Source organism: Octopus sinensis, linkage group LG9 (genome assembly GCF_006345805.1).
Source record: "Octopus sinensis linkage group LG9, ASM634580v1, whole genome shotgun sequence".
In the NCBI taxonomy this organism is placed as follows: Eukaryota; Metazoa; Mollusca; class Cephalopoda; order Octopoda; family Octopodidae; genus Octopus; species Octopus sinensis.
The window spans coordinates 4958004-4976103 of NC_043005.1; the positions used below are offsets into that span (position 1 = coordinate 4958004).

Below are 18100 nucleotides of genomic sequence, written 5' to 3' on the forward strand. Positions count from 1 at the left end.
GGATTCATCAATCTGGGAGGGTTTGCAAAACTGGGTTCTGCCATTTCTCATCAGACTAAAGTGTTAAAATATTAAAAAAAAAAAGACGAAGTAAGCTTTGAACATATCTTGCTTATCAGAGATTTTCAACAATTGACAACCTATTGTTTGAAACTCTTCAAATGGCCAAGTGCAAAGGACACCCTTTGAAAAGTTATTATTACACTCTGCATTAACTTTCCACATCCTGTTGGAAATTTTATCTATTTTTCAAAAAACTCACTCAGTTCTGCAATAATTGGAGAGAAAATATTTAAAAATGGGTTTGTTTATTGAGATACTTTTATAGAGTATTTATTTGTAGTCAGATTATTGTGAAAATTGGCAAGTATTACAGAAAAGACATTTTTAAAAATGTAAATAGTTGTTTGTGCTAAAAATGATGATGTGCATGTGTAATTGTTTAATTTATTCCTGTAATAATTGAGCAGAAAATACCTAAAATGGGTTTGAGTATTTGTACGCTTATGGCATCTTTACTTGTGGTCAGGTTATTGTGAAAATTGGCAGTGTTACGGAAAAGACCTATTTTCTTTGTTTTTTGTTTTAATGTAGATGGTAGTTTGTGTTAAAAATAATGCTGTGCAATTGTTAATTAGTTACATAATGAAGACTAAAATAGAAGCAGATAAACTAAAAGAAAACAATAAAAAAGATGTTAGTAACAAATTAAATATAATGAGTAACTGACATGAAGGATGTGCCAACGTCACACATACACAGGCGCAGGGGTGGCTGTGTGGTAAGTAGCTTGCTTACCAACCACATAGTTCTGGGTTCAGTCCCACTGCGTGGCATCTTGGGCAAGTGTCTTCTGCTATAGCCCCGGGCCGACCAATGCCTTGTGAGTGGATTTGGTAGATGGAAACTGAAAGAAGCCTGTCGTATATATGTATATATATATGTATGTGTGTGTGTGCCTGTGTTTGTCCCCCTAGCTTTGCTTGACAACCGATGCTGGTGTGTTTACGTCCCCATCACTTAGCGGTTCAGCAAAAGAGACCGATAGAATAAGTACTGGGCTTACAAAGAATAAGTCCCAGGGTCGATTTGCTTGACTAAAGGCGGTGCTCCAGCATGGCTGCAGTCAGATGACTGAAACAAGTAAAAGAGAAAAGAGTAAAGAGTATACGCAGAGAGAGAGAGAGAAGGAGAGAGAGGTAAAATCTCTCTATATATAAATGGCAAAATGTCTGTGTGTGTGTGTCCTTTATACAAATCAGTTAAAGGGCTCGCACTTTCTATGGTCATTGAAAACCGTCCAAGGGTGGTCGTGCACATCTTTACATTTCCCCAGTCACCCCGCAAAGCCATTAAAAAATCAATAGAAGTGACTTTTTTTGTGAATTTTCTATCCAAAACCCAATCAAAATGCCCGAAACTTGATACGCCAATTGAATGCCAGCTAGCTGTATGTGATTGGTCAGAGATCTGGACAGTACTCGCGTGTATGTGCGCACACACGCAGCTGTATATGCATGCACTAGCACTATGACCTGGCATTGCCGGGTCATAGTGCTAGTGTTTTTATAAAAAACCTACTTCCTTCAAAAACAACATACCCAGGTATACATGGAAGTTTTGATTTTAAAAAAAAGCTCAAAACTCTAAAATGAATTGCAAAAATTCAGTAAGATGTCCATTGATTTTAATAGGAAACATTATATAATGTAAAGAATAGATAGAGGAAGGGATTAAAGTTTTCTTCCTTAAAATTAAAGGGTTCATAACTTGCTTTACAATAAAAGAACATGAGCAAAAAAAGCAAAAAGAAAGGAGGGGCTGTTGATTTGAGTGGTTTCGGGTGAGTTTGGGTGGAGAGATACATGTGCTGGATTCGTGCTGGACAAGATGTGAAGGGTAAAAAGAGCTGAGTTATAGGTGCAGGTTTATAAGGCTACATGACTAAGAAGCTTGCTTTGCAACCACATGGTTCTGGGTTCAGTCCCACCGTGTGGCACTTTGGGCAAGTCTCAAGCCAACCAATACCTTGTAATTGAATGTGGTCGATGGAAACTGTGTGGAAGCTGTTGCGTGTGAGTGTCTTTGACCCCCCCCTTCCCCAACCACCACCATTTTGATAACTGGTGTTGGCTTCTTTATGTCCCATAACTTTGCAGCTCAGCAAAAAGAGAGCAATAGAATAAGTACTGGACTTATAAACTTTAGTACTGGGGTTGATTTGTTCAAATAAATTCTTCAAAGTGGTGCCCCAGTATGGCCACAATCCAAGAATTGGACTTCTTTAAATAAGAGAGAAGATTACTTTAAAATAATATTGTTTTGGGTTTGATTCCCATTGGCTGAAGCCTTTGGCAGAAGCCTTCTGGCCATAGTTTGGTTTACACTGACACTGTATGAAAGCTTGTTAGATGACCGGTACCTAATGAGTTGCAGTTTCTCCTTCCTTTCAGCCAGCTGTGATGAAGTTGCTGTAAAGGTTACAGGCTTAGCTCTTCCTCCAAGACTAAACCATGGCAGAGGGTCGGAAGAAAGAAAACTGTAGTCATTTGCAATTCACTTGAAATGAATGATTATTTGTATTCTGGTCTGAGATGAAAGCTGCAAAATGCAAATGAATTCCTTAATGAAGGGAAATGTATGAGAGAAAAAAAAATAGCTAAGAGTGTGGTCACGTGACCCATGTCTTTGCAGCAGACATTTGCAAAAGTAGCAGAAAAATACAACAACTACAAACAAAACCTGGTAAAGGGCAATATTAATGAGATAATTGACTGCTTAAATGAGAGATGTAGAGATAGCTGGCCGGATATAACTTTTTATTTATATATACTGTCACCGTCTTTGTAGGAGTGAATAAAATATCTGATTTTACTTATTGATAGTATTTTTTTATAACTAATACTTTAAATAGTGATAATATTAATCATCATCATCATCATTTAATGTGCATCTTCCATGCTGGCATGGGTTGCATAGTTTGACAGGCACTGGCCAGCTGGAGTGCTGCACCAGGCTCCAATTGTCTGTTTTGGCATGGTTTCTACTGCGGATGACCTTCCTAACACCAACCACTTTACAGAGTGTACTGGATGTTTTTTATGTGGCACTAGCATGGGAACTTTTTATATGGCATCAGCACAGGTGCTTAATAATAATAATAATAATAATAATAATAATGATAACAAAGGTCTCAGATGTTTGTACAAGGCCAGAAATCTTGGGGGATGGGGTAAGTCAATTACATGGATCCCAGTACTCAACTGGTATTTATTTTATCAACCCCAAAAGGATGAAAGATAAACTCAACCTTGGTGAAATTTGAACTCAAAATGTATAGATGGACAAAATGTCACTAAGGATTAATAATAATAATAATAATAATAATAATAATAATAATAATAGTCGTCGTCGTTGTCATCGTTTAATGTCCATTTTCCATGTTGGCATAGGTTGTACGGTTTGACTGGGGACTGGCAAACCAGGATGCCTCGCCATGTTTCTACAGCTGGATGCCCTTCCTAATGCCAACCACTCTGAGAGTGTAGTGGGTGCTTTTTACATGTCACCGACACAGGAGCCAGTCATGTGGCACTGGCATCAGCCACATTTGGGATGGAGCTTTTTACGTGCCATTGGCATGGGGAGCTGGTCAGACGGCACTGGTTTTGAATTTTGACACAAGGCCAGCAGTTTTGTAGGAGGGTCCAAGTTGATTAAATTGACCCCAGTGTCCAGCTGGTACTTATTTTATTGACCCTGAAAGGATGAAAAGCAAATTGACCTCAGCAGAATTTGAACTCAGAATGTAAAGATAGAAGAAATGCCACCAAGCATTTTGCCCGGCGTACCAACAGCCCTGCCAGTTTGCTGCCTTAAATAATGATGATGATGATGATGATAATAATGAATTGCAGCTTTGAATTAGAGTTTTTCCTCTACAAGTTTTGCTAACATGAAAAAAAAAAAGCTACATTAAAAAAAAAACACATTTTCTGCATTTAAAATTTTATTTACTTTTTCGCAAATTTCATTGCTTAGAATTTAAGAGTTTTAATGTCTGCCAATGTTGTTAGCGCTGACTAAACAAACTGCAATAAATTTTGTTTCATGTTGTTTGCCTTCGTACTGTGAATTTTTTTGTTTTTTTTTTCAAAGTAAGTTTATGATGTATTTGAAGATGTCTTTTAATGTTAGAAAATGTTGTATAATTCAGTTTAACACACAGATATATTTTAATTTCAAATGAGTGAAAATATGTTATTGCTTTAGTCTTCATATTTTGTCTGGCTTAGTCTGTGAAATTTTCTTATATATATATATATATATATATATACACATGCATATACATACATACATACATACATACATACATACATACATATATATACCCATGCTAGCATGGAAAACGGACGTTAAACGATGATGATGATGATGATATATATACATATATATATATATGAAGTATATGTGTACGTACGTATCTGTTTATATATATATGTATATGTGTGTGTATGTACATATATATATATATATATTTATATATAGGACGATGTATATCTGTGTGTGTATATATATATATATATATATATATATATATATGTATGTATATATATATGTGTTTGCATGTGTATCTATGTGTGTATGTGTGTGTCTACATGTGTGGTTTTTATATGTGTATGTGTATATATATATATACATACATACGTACACACACACATACACACACATACATATATATAAAGATCAATATAAACCACTCTGGGAGCATTCTGTTTTTGCTTCATGTGTTTGTATTGATGTTATTTAAAACAAGTCTTGTTTTATAAAACAAGTCTTTTTTCCCCCTTCTAGTGAATGTCAAGGGATGTAATTGTGCTCATAAGATGTTATCTTTTGTTCTCTTTTCCTCCTCCTTGTCTAGTTAACAGACATATTGTTGGTTAGCCAGTATAACTTTCTCACTAACCACTCAGCTTTCACACACGCTTTTTATTGGATTACTTTTTACAAAGTGTTTCAACAAACATAATCCATATTATTTCTCCATTTTTTTTCTCTCAAAATATCTTTTTCCCCCTTTCTCTTATTTTATTTTCTTTTCTTTTTTCTTTTTTTTGCTCCCATCTTCCTTTGTCTTTCCACAAGACTATCCTTTACATGTTTTGCAGAATGTTTTGTTATAATTATTCCATGTTAAAGACATTAGAGTCGCCACAGGAAGGCAGGGGAAGAGGTCTCTCCTTTTAACATTAGCAAGGGCCTCTCTCTTTTCCTAAATGGCTATTTAGAACTTAATGATGGCCTGCCAAACTGCATTTTGTTCAGAGTTCTCATCTCTTTAAAAATATTTCTCGTCTTTGTTAACTACAAAGTATTTAAGTTATTCTGGATTACTTTTTGTTTTGTTTTGTTTTTTAATATTCTATTAGCTCGTTACAAATTAAATTAAATGATTAACTGTCCCTATTGTTCTTTACATTCTTCTTTATGGTTAAATGGTCTCCAGAATAAAAGTATTGTCATATTTGACAATAATTTTGCTTGGTGATATTTTGATATTTTCTTTGTTAAAGTATCAGACAGTCTTGGAAAACTGAAGGGACAGAAGACAATGGAGAGAAGGGTTTGATCAGAAAACATTAACAACATTAGATGTCCCCTTTTTTTGATAAACGTCTGGCGAGTAAAACTGGGATGGGTTAATAGTCTCAGGATAAAAACCTTCCTTTTAGTTGAGAAAAAGAGTTAAGGGAAGTTTGTTAGTTTTTGGTGGTTAGAGGCTGGAATCTACTTTGAATTTTTTGACTCATGGTAATATAAAAAACATGTTTAGATTGTTGATGAAAAGGTGGTCTGGTCATGGGGTGTGTGTGTGAATTAGTACGTCTAATTGTGTGGCATTACAGTATCAGCAGCGGTAGATAGGGTATGTTGTTCTTTAGTACATAGTATTGTGTGGGTTTGATAAAAGACGAAGTAGTTGTTTGTTATTGTATGGCCCTGGGTCGGCCGTGGTTCATGAGCCCTTTGATCAAAGGTCTTCCAACTGTGGCTGCTCAATATTGTTTTTGTAGTTACTATATATCTTGATCAATGTTTGATTTAATCCTTTAGCATTTAAGTACATCTGGCTCAAATATTATTCCTGTTTTATGTTCAAACTAGCCAGATCTGGCCTCCCCCACCTACCCTACAATGTCATTCTAAAACCTGGCACATGTGCCGGTAGCACGTAAAAGGCACCATCCGTACGTGGTCGATGCCAGCGCCACCTTGACTGGCTTCCATGCCAGTGGCACGTAAAAAGCACCAACCGATCGTGGATGTTGCCAGCCTCCCCTGGCACGTAAAAAGCACCCACTACACTCACGGAGTTGTTGGCGTTAGGAAGGGCATCCAGCTGTAGAAACTCTGCCAGATCAAGATTGGAGTCTGGTGCAACCATCTGGTTCGCCACCCCTCAGTCAAATCATCCAACCCATGCTAGCATGGAAAGCGGACGTTAAACAATGATGATGATGAACATCATCAAAATCTCAAAGCTATGAGATAATTCATGATTAATTCAGACCAATGTGAATAAATAAGTATTCTATTTGGTGGAGTAATCTGAAGGCTAAAGGGTTAAATGAGATTTGGCTGCTATTTCTAACAGTTCAAGTGATAGCATTGAAACTAAGTAGTTGTGTTGTACCACACAATTACTTCAACCACAACTTGTGTTGTTTAGTACATAGTACTACGTATTTCAAATAGCACCAGGCTCTTCAAATATTATCACCCTGCCTGTGCTTTTGTATGCAAGTGAGATGTGGGCTGCTACAAGGAAGACAGAACATTGATTGGTCACAACATAAAAGAGCCATGGGAATATTATTCATGCTAAGAATATTAAGAGAGCACATTCGAAATGAGAGGATTCAACTGCAGTCTGATGACGGGTTAGCTGGCTGGAACTTCAAAGTCCCTAGGCACAAGGGCGGCTGTGTGGTAAGGAGCTTGCTTCTCAACCACATGGTTCCAGGTTCAGTCCCAGTACATGCCACCTTGGGCAAGTGTCTTCTACTGTAGTCTCAGGCCGACAAAGCATTGTGAGTGGATTTGGTAGATGGAAACTGAAAGAAGCCTGTTGTATGTGTATATATATCATCATCATCATCGTTTAATGTATGTATATATGTGTGTGTGTGTGTATATATATAAATATATGTATGTATTTGTGTGTGTGTTTGTTTCCTCACCATCACTTGACAACCAATGCTGGTGTGTTGACTTCCCCGTAACTTAGGAGTTCAGCAAAAGAGGCTGATAGAATAAGTACTAGGTTTACAAAGAATAGGTCCTGGGATTGATTTGTTCTACTAAAGGCAGTGCTCCAGCATGGTCGCAGTCAAATGACTGAAACAAGTAAAAGAATAAAATAATATATATATATCTATATCTATCTCTCTCTCTATCTATCTATCTATCTATCTATCTATCTATCTATATATATATATATATATATATATATATATATATATATATAATATATATATATATATATATATATATATATATGACTACATACACACGTATATTTATTATAATAAGAAATTAGCAATTATATTTTAACTTTTGAAATGCTATTTCTCCACAAGTATTTTCTGACACATTTCTATTTATTATTTTAAACAGGGTCGAAGCAGTAAACCATTATTTAAAAGGTCGAAACCAAGCAAGGCTGGCCGATTGCTACTATTTATTGGAGGATTTTATTGGCCTTCAAAAAATGGTTGCTTTTTTGCCAGAAAACCACGAGTTGTTACCAGTAAGTTTTTTGCTCTGAAAACTAGCAATTCTAAAACAACGGACATGCAAATACACACACATACACACATAATTGTCATCATTTTCATATCTACATTTCTATGTTTGCTTGGATCAAACAGAATTTATTGAGATAGATTTTCTATGGCCACATGCTCTTCTTGTTGCTAACCTTCTCATTAGTTTCCAAGCCAGACATGGTTTTGCAAATTACTATATCTATCTATCTATCTATCTATCTATCTATCTATCTATCTATCTATCTATCTATCTATCTATATATATATATATATATTTCTATGTGTTTGTGCATTTGCATGTCTATGTTTTTGTTTACATTTACAGTGTATGAGTGGAGGCGCAATGGCCCAGTGGTTCGGGCAGCGAACTCACGGGCATAGGATCGCAGTTTCAATTCCCAGTCCGGGCATTGTGAGTGTTTATTGAGCGAAAACACCCAAAGCTCCATAAGGCTCCGGTAGGGGGTGGTGGTGAACCCTGCTGTACTCTTTCACCACAACTTTCTCTCACTCTTCCTGTTTCTGTTGTGCCTGTATTTCAAAATACCAGCTTTGTCACACTCTGTGTCATGCTGAATATCCCCTGAGAGCTAAGTTAACGGTACATGTGTCTGTGGAGTGCTCAGCCACTTGCACATTAATTTCACAAGCAGGCTGTTCCATTGATCGGATCAACTGGAACTCTCGTCGTCATAACTGACGGATTGCCAACACAGTCTATGAAATTTGCAAGCTACAAGTGATGCTATCGTTGTCATTTCTGTCAAAAAACCCTCATTGTGTTTCCATAGAAACATGAAATAAAAGTTCCATCAGTTGAAACAACAATGTTTAATGACAGGAAAGCATTCATCCAGCTATCAAACAAAGCTTCAGTGATATATTCATCTAACCCAGGCTAGCATGAAAAATCAGACATAAAATGAACGCATGAACTAGTGATATCTTTGGACAAAAATACCTATTAATATGTCAGGAGCTCGACTGACAGATTCCAGTCAAATGATTGAAGGATCAGTTGGTCATCTACCATCTTGAATGCTATGTTGTATTTTTGCAAATGCATTTTACTCACAGTGTTGCTACCCATTAATTGGCACTATAAACTCCTTTGATACCAAACCACCTGAGACTGGACCTAATTCTATGATATGTATATATACACGATGCTTTAAAGTGGTCTAAATTGAAAACATCCATCAAAATTTCATGTTAATTCATGTTGCAAGCACCAACTTAGTAATGACAAGGTTATTTTACTAAATTCTTTGTTATTTTCAAAATTAACTGGAACAAAAGCAGTGTATTTTAACAGAAATATGGTAACAAAAGTGTTAAGAAGTTTGCCACTGTAAGCAGCGGGAACACTGTACAATTCACAACTGTTTCATTAGCTCCCCTTGCTGAGTTTAAATCCTGCCATTAGTTTAGAGAGGAATGGGTTTGATGAGGCTGAGTTTACTGAGATCCCTTCATGAACTCCAGGACAAACATCCATTTTCATAAAACAGAAGATGGAATTTTACAAAAACAGAAAGAAGAAAAAAGAGTCAAATAGCCATTCTTTAACCCTTTAGCATTTAAACTTACCATTTCCAGCCCAAACGTTCTCCCAGTTTTTGTTCAAACTGGCCAGATCCGGTTTCTCTCAGCAACCCTGTAATCTCATTCTAAAAATAAACAGTCACATCTCTGAAACCTCAAAGCTACAAGAGAATGCATGTTTAATTCAAAACAACGGGAATAAATAAGCATACATTTGGCAGAGTATTCCTGAGTGCTAAAGGGTTAAACAGAAATACCATCAGTTGCCTCCTTAGATTTTTTCCTCTCTTTTTTCTTTTTCGTTTTTCTTTTTCTTTTTTCCTCCACCATATTAGCTCTTTAAGTTGTTTTTGCTTGTGAATTATTTCATTTGCAAGATGTTGAGATGTTCTGCTATGAGAAATCTAGAAGACATATCTAATAAATCTCAGCCATAGTAAGTAAATTTGATAGGGTTCTTTACTGAGAAAATGTGGGTGGATGAGAGGCAAAGAGCTGCAGCGGTATTTCAGGGAAGGAGTGTGAAGTGACGGATGAGGAGAGAGAAAAACATTTCTCAGGCTTTGTTTTGTTTTCCTTTTACTTTCTTCATTGTGTTGTTAATCAGATGTTCCATCTAGTTTCTCATACAATTAATGTGTAATGTGTTTGTCTTGCTTCATATCTAACTGATGTGTAAAGTATTTTGAATAAAATCTAACATTTTATAGAGAGTGTCTCTGTTTGTGAGAGGTTCTGATGCCCCTTTCTGTTTTTTTTTGCTGTTAATATTTGTTAGTAGAAAAGTAGCAAGCTGGCAGAGTCGTTACCAACGCCAGGCAAAATGCTTAGCAGCATTTCGTCTGTCTTCGTGTTCTGAGTTCAAATTCTGCTGAGGTTGATGTAAGTGACTTATCCCCACCCCTGCCAAACTTGCTGGCCCTGTGCTAGAATTTGAAATCCATATCTGTTAGTGCACTCTTTGTGGTTAAGAAGTATGCTTCCCAGTCATGTGGTTTTGGGTTCAGTCCCACTACATGGCAGCTTTGGTAAGTGTCTTCTATTGTAGCCCCAGGCCAACCAAAGATTTGTGAGTTGATTTCGTAGGCGGAAACGCATAAACTCTCATGCCTTGTGAAACTTTGTAACTTCCGATAATAAAAATAATATTTTTCTGTGTGTTTGTGTGCATGTTTGTGAGTGTGTTGTTTCTCTCCTTGTTTTTTCTGTGTCCCTTTCTGTATAAGAGCATAGGCTCGAAACATAAAAGACTTTTTCTATTCCTGAGCGTTATACTAATACTGTCTTCGTCTTTTGTTTTTTTCGTAAACTCTCCCTATATATATATATATATATATATATATATATATATATATATATATATATATATATGAATGTCTGTGTATGTGTGTATACATATATATATATATATGGCACGTAAAAAGCACCCACTACACTCGCGGAGTGGTTGGCGTTAGGAAGGGCATCCAGCTGTAGAAACTAAGCCAGATCAGACTGGAGCCTGGTGCAGCCCCTGGCTTCCAGACCCCGGTCGAACTGTCCAACCTGTGCTAGCGCAGAAAACGGACGTTAAACGATGATGATGATAATGATGAGTGTGTCTGTGTGTATACATACATACATATATATAATATATATATATATATTATATATATATATATATATATATATATATAATATATATATATGAATGTCTGTGTATGTGTGTATACATATATATATATATATGGCACGTAAAAAGCACCCACTACACTCGCGAGTGGTTGGCGTTAGGAAGGGCATCCAGCTGTAGAAACTAAGCCAGATCAGACTGGAGCCTGGTGCAGCCCCTGGCTTCCCAGACCCCGGTCGAACTGTCCAACCTGTGCTAGCGCAGAAAACGGACGTTAAACGATGATGATGATAATGATGAGTGTGTCTGTGTGTATACATACATACATATATATATATATATATATATATATATATATATATATTATATATATACACACACACTCACACACACATATATATATCTGTGTGTGTATACACTAATCAGAGGATTTCATTCTCTCTCCTTTTCTTTTCTTTCTTTCTTTCTCTCTCTCTTACACAGTCTTTATTTCAACAAGTCTTTAATAATTTGTCGTATACAATGGTTCTTTCTCTCTCCTTTTCCAGAATATTGGTGACATGTTCATCACCGTCGGCATGTGCGAACAGGCTGTGGAGGCTTACATCAAGGTTCGTATTGCTTCCTTTTACTTTCTCCTCTTTCTTTGTGATCAATAGTTTCCATTATTGGGTGTGGTCAGTCTCCACAGCATCTGACGTTGGGTCTTCAGATGAAGATGGTCGTATGAAGATGTCTGAAGAACTGCTTCATTTAGATAAGCTGCAGCGGTTTTTTTTTACCCCTTTAAACGAAAAGAAAAACAACAAAAATGAAAAAAAAATCTACATGCACCTTGGGTACCGAACCTTGCTTTGAACTTGAAATTCATGGCATGAATTAATAAAGCACACACACACACACACACACACACACATACATGCTCCCTCTTTCTCACACACGTACACACACACACACATTCATACATACACACACATATACATGCATTTTCACACTCTCTCACATACACACTCCCAGCCGGATGAAATGCTGCTAAGCATTTTGTCTGATGCACTAATGATTTTACCAGTTCATCATTATTAATAACAACAACAACAACAACAACAACAACAACAATAATAATAATAATAATGATAATAATAATAATAATAATAATTATAATAATAATAATAATAATAATTATAATAATAATAATAATGATAATGATAATAATAATAACTAGAATGTGGAATCTGAAAACAGAAACAATTCCTATCATAGTAGGTGCATTAGGCATGATAAAAAAATATTCAGACAAATACATAACAAAAACACCAGGACTTACAAACACATATAACATACAGAAAATTGCACTACTAGGCACTGCACACATCCTACGCAGAACACTTTCCATACAATAACCATCAGAGCATCACAACAAATCACAGCACATACCCAAGGCACACAGAGCTGCGCTCAGTAGTGAAGTGAAAGCACGCTATAAAAATAAAACTACTGAATAATAATAATAATAATAATAATAATAATAATGATGATGATGATGATGATGATAATAACATTAATGATAACGATAATAATAGTAAATGTCTGTATTTCTGTAAATGTGATAAATGTTGTAAACAAACAGTGCTAACCATTCTTCCCAGTCTGTTTTCCTTGTCTGTACATACTGTCTGTACATGTATTATAATTTCACTAATTACTTATGCCGTTTAATTAACGCCCCATCCTGTGATGTAGAGGAACTCTGGTGGGTGGCAAGCAAGATGCGACTCCACTGAGGTGGGACAGGGTAAGGGATAGAGGTCTTTCTTGAGTCATAGATTCACAGGGCTCGTTTTCCGGTTTCCATGGCGCACATACTCCTCCCTGGATGGGACCTCAGTCTGTTGCAGGATCACTCTTTTTTGCTTGCTGAATGGACTGGAGCAAGGCGAAATGAAGTGTTTTGCTCAAGAACACATGTTGCTTGGTTGGGGAATTGAAATCACAATCTTAGGATCATGAGTTGAACACTCTAACCCAGTGTTTATCAGCCGGGGTTCCCTGGAACACTAAGGTTCCGCAAAAGGTTCCTAGGGGCTCTGTGAGATAAGCTAATGCTAATTTCATGATCTTAATATTAATATACATGCACAACATATTATTGGTTATTGTAATCTTGTAATATAGACATCTAACCTATTATGTTATCAAAGAAATACTCATTTTTTTTCTCAAACCAGTTATGTGTGTGTGTGTGCGTGTGTGTGTGTGTGTGTGTGCGTGTGTGTGTATGTGTGTGTGTGATATTTACCACATGAACTATGATGAAAAAATATGAGAATGATATGATATATAATTTTTTTGTGTAGGGATTCCTTGAGGCATGTAATTTATTTTAAGGGTTACGCAAGGGTAAAAAGGTTGAAAAACACTGCCCTAACCACTGAGCCATGTGCCTCCACATTGAGGTGAGATGCAAAGAGTTTGCAGGCCAGTTCCTCTACAGAGCTTACAACATGCTGGGCATCACAGGGGTCAGTTGGCAGGACATCAGATTGGGTGTGAAGGCTGCAGAGGTTGCCTCAAAGTGGCTGTGGCCCTGGAGATGTGAGCCATGCAAGGGACAGAGCTACCCAGGGTAGTGCTAGTTGAATACATGCTGGGGCTTGATCAACCCTGGCTTGGTCACTTGTGTGGGAGTGTCTGATGTGAAATGACCTGAAATACCTAATGACCCTTGGAAGCATCACTGTTAGTTAACACTGTTATTGGTTATCTCTGGACTAACATTACTCGGTAGGGCTTGACAGGGAGTCTCTCTAGGTTGACCCACTACTTACTTCTTCGCATTGAGAGGTCACAGCTGTGATACTAGATACTACAGACTTTTGACTGTCATAAAGTGTTTCAGGAAAAACTTGCAAGGTGGCGAGCTGGCAGAATCATTAGCACACCGGGCGAAATGCTTAGCAGTATTTCGTCTGCCGCTACATTCTGAGTTCAAATTCCGCTGAGGTCGACTTTGCCTTTCATCCTTTTGGGGTCGATTAAATAAGTACCAGTTACGCACTGGGGGTCGATATAATCGACTTAATCCATTTGTCTGTCCTTGTTTGTTCTCTCTGTGTTTAGCCCATTCTGGGTAGTAAAGAAATAGGAAAAAATTGCAAGATGGATTCTTCTCAAACCAGTTATGTGTGTGTGTGTGCGTGTGTGTGTGTGTGTGTGTGCGTGTGTGTGTATGTGTGTGTGTGATATTTACCACATGAACTATGATGAAAAAATATGAGAATGATATGATATATAATTTTTTTGTGTAGGGATTCCTTGAGGCATGTAATTTATTTTAAGGGTTACGCAAGGGTAAAAAGGTTGAAAAACACTGCCCTAACCACTGAGCCATGTGCCTCCACATTGAGGTGAGATGCAAAGAGTTTGCAGGCCAGTTCCTCTACAGAGCTTACAACATGCTGGGCATCACAGGGGTCAGTTGGCAGGACATCAGATTGGGTGTGTGAAGGCTGCAGAGGTTGCCTCAAAGTGGCTGTGGCCCTGAGATGTGAGCCATGCAAGGGACAGAGCTACCCAGGGTAGTGCTAGTTGAATACATGCTGGGGCTTGATCAACCCTGGCTTGGTCACTTGTGTGGGAGTGTCTGATGTGAAATGACCTGAAATACCTAATGACCCTTGGAAGCATCACTGTTAGTTAACACTGTTATTGGTTATCTCTGGACTAACATTACTCGGTAGGGCTTGACAGGGAGTCTCTCTAGGTTGACCCACTACTTACTTCTTCGCATTGAGAGGTCACAGCTGTGATACTAGATACTACAGACTTTTGACTGTCATAAAGTGTTTCAGGAAAAACTTGCAAGGTGGCGAGCTGGCAGAATCATTAGCACACCGGGCGAAATGCTTAGCAGTATTTCGTCTGCCGCTACATTCTGAGTTCAAATTCCGCTGAGGTCGACTTTGCCTTTCATCCTTTTGGGGTCGATTAAATAAGTACCAGTTACGCACTGGGGGTCGATATAATCGACTTAATCCATTTGTCTGTCCTTGTTTGTTCTCTCTGTGTTTAGCCCATTCTGGGTAGTAAAGAAATAGGAAAAAATTGCAAGATGGATTCTTCAAGCCGAGCCAACCAGCAGGAGACCTAGGTGTAGACCATGAATGAAATGGTTGGATTATATCCATAGTCTCAATTGGTCAAGCTTGGGAATTCAGCTGGTATGCGTAATGAGGGTTACTTCAGATGGGATCCTATAGAGGAAGTGCCTGAGGATTCTATCCTCAGAACCCTCCTAGGAATAGGGTGCAGAGATAAAGGACAGAAAGGTATTACCTTGAAATTTAATTCCACAGTTAAAGGGTAACCTCAACTAATTGCTTCCTTCTTTCTCTGCAGTGTAACCGAGTGAAGGCTGCCATTGACTGCTGCATTCAGCTGAATCACTGGAATATGGCCATAGATTTAGCCAGGAAATATTCTATAAAGGACATTGATTCTATGCTAACCAAATATATGAGTCACCTTCTGGAGAAAGGACGCACCATGAATGCTGTTGAGCTTTATTGCAAAGCAGGGCACTATTTAGAAGCTGCTAAACTGCTGATGAAGGTAAAAAAAAAGAACTTGACTTTTTTGTGTGTTATATCCTTATCTGTCCCTGTTCTGTATTGATCTTTTGTTAAATAGGGCTGAGATACATCTCCTCCTGGGTAGAACACTGGAATATCACAGGCAATCATCATCATCATTTTGACATCCATATTTTCATGCATGTCAAACAAGGTTTATTGAGGCAGGTTTTCTATGACCAGTTACCCTTGCTATTTGTGCTAACAGATTGTGATATTTTGGCTTGTTTTCAGTGTTTTCTCATTACTGACAATCATTGTGTTTAGTGGACTTATTCTCATCTGGCTCCCAAGCTTACAACACTTGTTCTCCCATCCATAGTACAGTTAGACTCAGGAGTGGCTGTGTGGTAAGTAGCTTGCTTACCAACCACATGGGTAAGTGTCTTCTACTATAGCCTCGGGCCTACCAAAGCCTTGTGAGTGGATTTGGTAGACGGAAACTGAAAGAAGCCTGACGTATATATGTATATGTATATATATGTGTGTTTGTGTGTCTGTGTTTGTCCCCCAACATCACTTGACAACCAATGCTGGTGTGTTTACGTCCCCCGGTTTGGCATAAGATACTGATAGAATAAGTACTGGGCTTACAAAGAATAAGTTCTGGCATCAATTTGCTCGACTAAAGGTGGTGCTCCAGCATGGCCGCAGTCAAATGACTGAAACAAGTAAAAGAGTAAAAGAGTAAAGAGTTATATTAGACACAATGCATTTTTTTGACATATTTAAGAATGTATGTCTTATATGCTGAAAAATATGGTGTGTGTATACACACACACACACACACATCAAAAGCAATGGGCTTTTTTTTCAGTTTCCATCAACTGCATTTACTCACAAGGCTTTGGTTGGCTCAGGGCTGTGGTAGAAGACACTTGCACAAAGTGCTGTGCAGTGGGACTGAACCGGGAATCACATGATTCAGAAGCGAACCTCTCAGCCACAAACAAACATATGTACAGATGTATATGTTATCTATAATACATTAAAAGTTAGTTTGAATCTTGCTTGCTTGCAATGTTACCCAGCCAAACTGGAGTATAATGGGGAAAATACTATGAATTAACTTTACCCTGAAATGTTAATATGAACGCAATGGAAGAAGTTTCGCGTAAATTGGTGCAGCAGTTATTGAGATATTTGGGACTGGGGGGTATAAATACCCAAAACGGTGCATAATGAGAAAATGTTCCGAATTTAACTTCATCGTGGAAGGGAAGAAGCTCTAACCTTTTGATGTCACATTTGTTGAAAGCATGCAAAATAATCTGGAAAAGAAAAAACCCACGAAACTAAACTCCGTTGCTGGGAAACACAGCTTCCCAGTGACCCGACAGGTCACAGGTAGTCTAGTTTATATATGTATATAGTTGAAATTTATAGAAAAACAAAAGATGAAGACAGATGTATGAACAACAAACAAGTGTGTTAGTTTGACACTCTGGAAAAATGAAAAAGTCTTTTACATTTCAAACCTATGCTCTTCAACAGAAACGAATAAGAGAAAATAAACAATATATATATATATATATAACATCCACACACACTCACACAGACAGGTGGACATGTAGGCACATATATATATATATATACATATGTATGTATATATATGTATTCATCATGATATATATATATATATATATATATATATATACACCTCATATAATATATAAATATATATATATAAAAATATATATATATATATATATATATATATATATATATATTGTTTATATATGTGTGTCTTATCGTGCGAGTACTTGGCAACTTTGCTGGTGTTGGTGCCATGTAAAAAGCACCCAGTACACTCTGTTAAGTATTAGTAATTAATGTTAGGAAGGACATCCAGCCCTGGAAAGCATGCCAAAGGAAACCTGGAACCTGATGGAGCTCTCTGGCTCATCTATTCTTGTTGAACCGTCCAACCTTTGCCAGCATGGGAAAAGGATGTGAAACGACGATGATGATGATGATGATCTATACACACACATTATATATCTGAGTGAGAGAACTTAATTAAAACAATGTATTATTTCAACATTCTAAACAACCTCTTCGTATCTTTTGGTGCAGTCAATCTATGGAGCAGATGGATAGAGTATATTATTTGGGAAGAAAAAAAAGAATCTAGTTGGTTGAAGAGGAAGGCTGATGGGTTAACCGGCTGTGTAATTTTATGCACATGTCAGTGATTGTGTATTTCTACCGCCTGCAACAAACCCCCACCCCACCCCCTACACTCCTCCATCCCCGTGTTACACAGCACTCTTTCAATGCTCTTCCAAAGCAGTACTCTTTAAACAGACTGTGTCCCACAATGCAATATGGCAGTAACATCTCATTCATCATAAAGACAGGGTCATCACCTTTTCCCTAATAAAAAGTGACCCGATTATTACTTATGACAGGTTCCAGTGCATTTTTACTAGCAGAAAGCACCCTAACCCCTTAACATTTAAATTGGCCGTATCTAGCCCAGA

At 37.4% G+C, this 18100-nt stretch overlaps 1 protein-coding gene across 1 annotated transcript in view; it reads left to right on the forward strand.

Annotated features, from left to right (window-relative positions):
• Positions 1–18100, forward strand: part of LOC115215771 (WD repeat-containing protein 35-like) — a 125449-nt gene that overhangs the window by 57996 nt on the left and 49353 nt on the right. The window contains exons 24-26 of the mRNA XM_029785071.2: positions 7681–7813; positions 11538–11600; positions 15385–15597. Coding sequence (XP_029640931.1) covers positions 7681–7813; positions 11538–11600; positions 15385–15597 — 409 coding nt within the window. The remainder of the gene's footprint in view (positions 1–7680; positions 7814–11537; positions 11601–15384; positions 15598–18100) is intronic.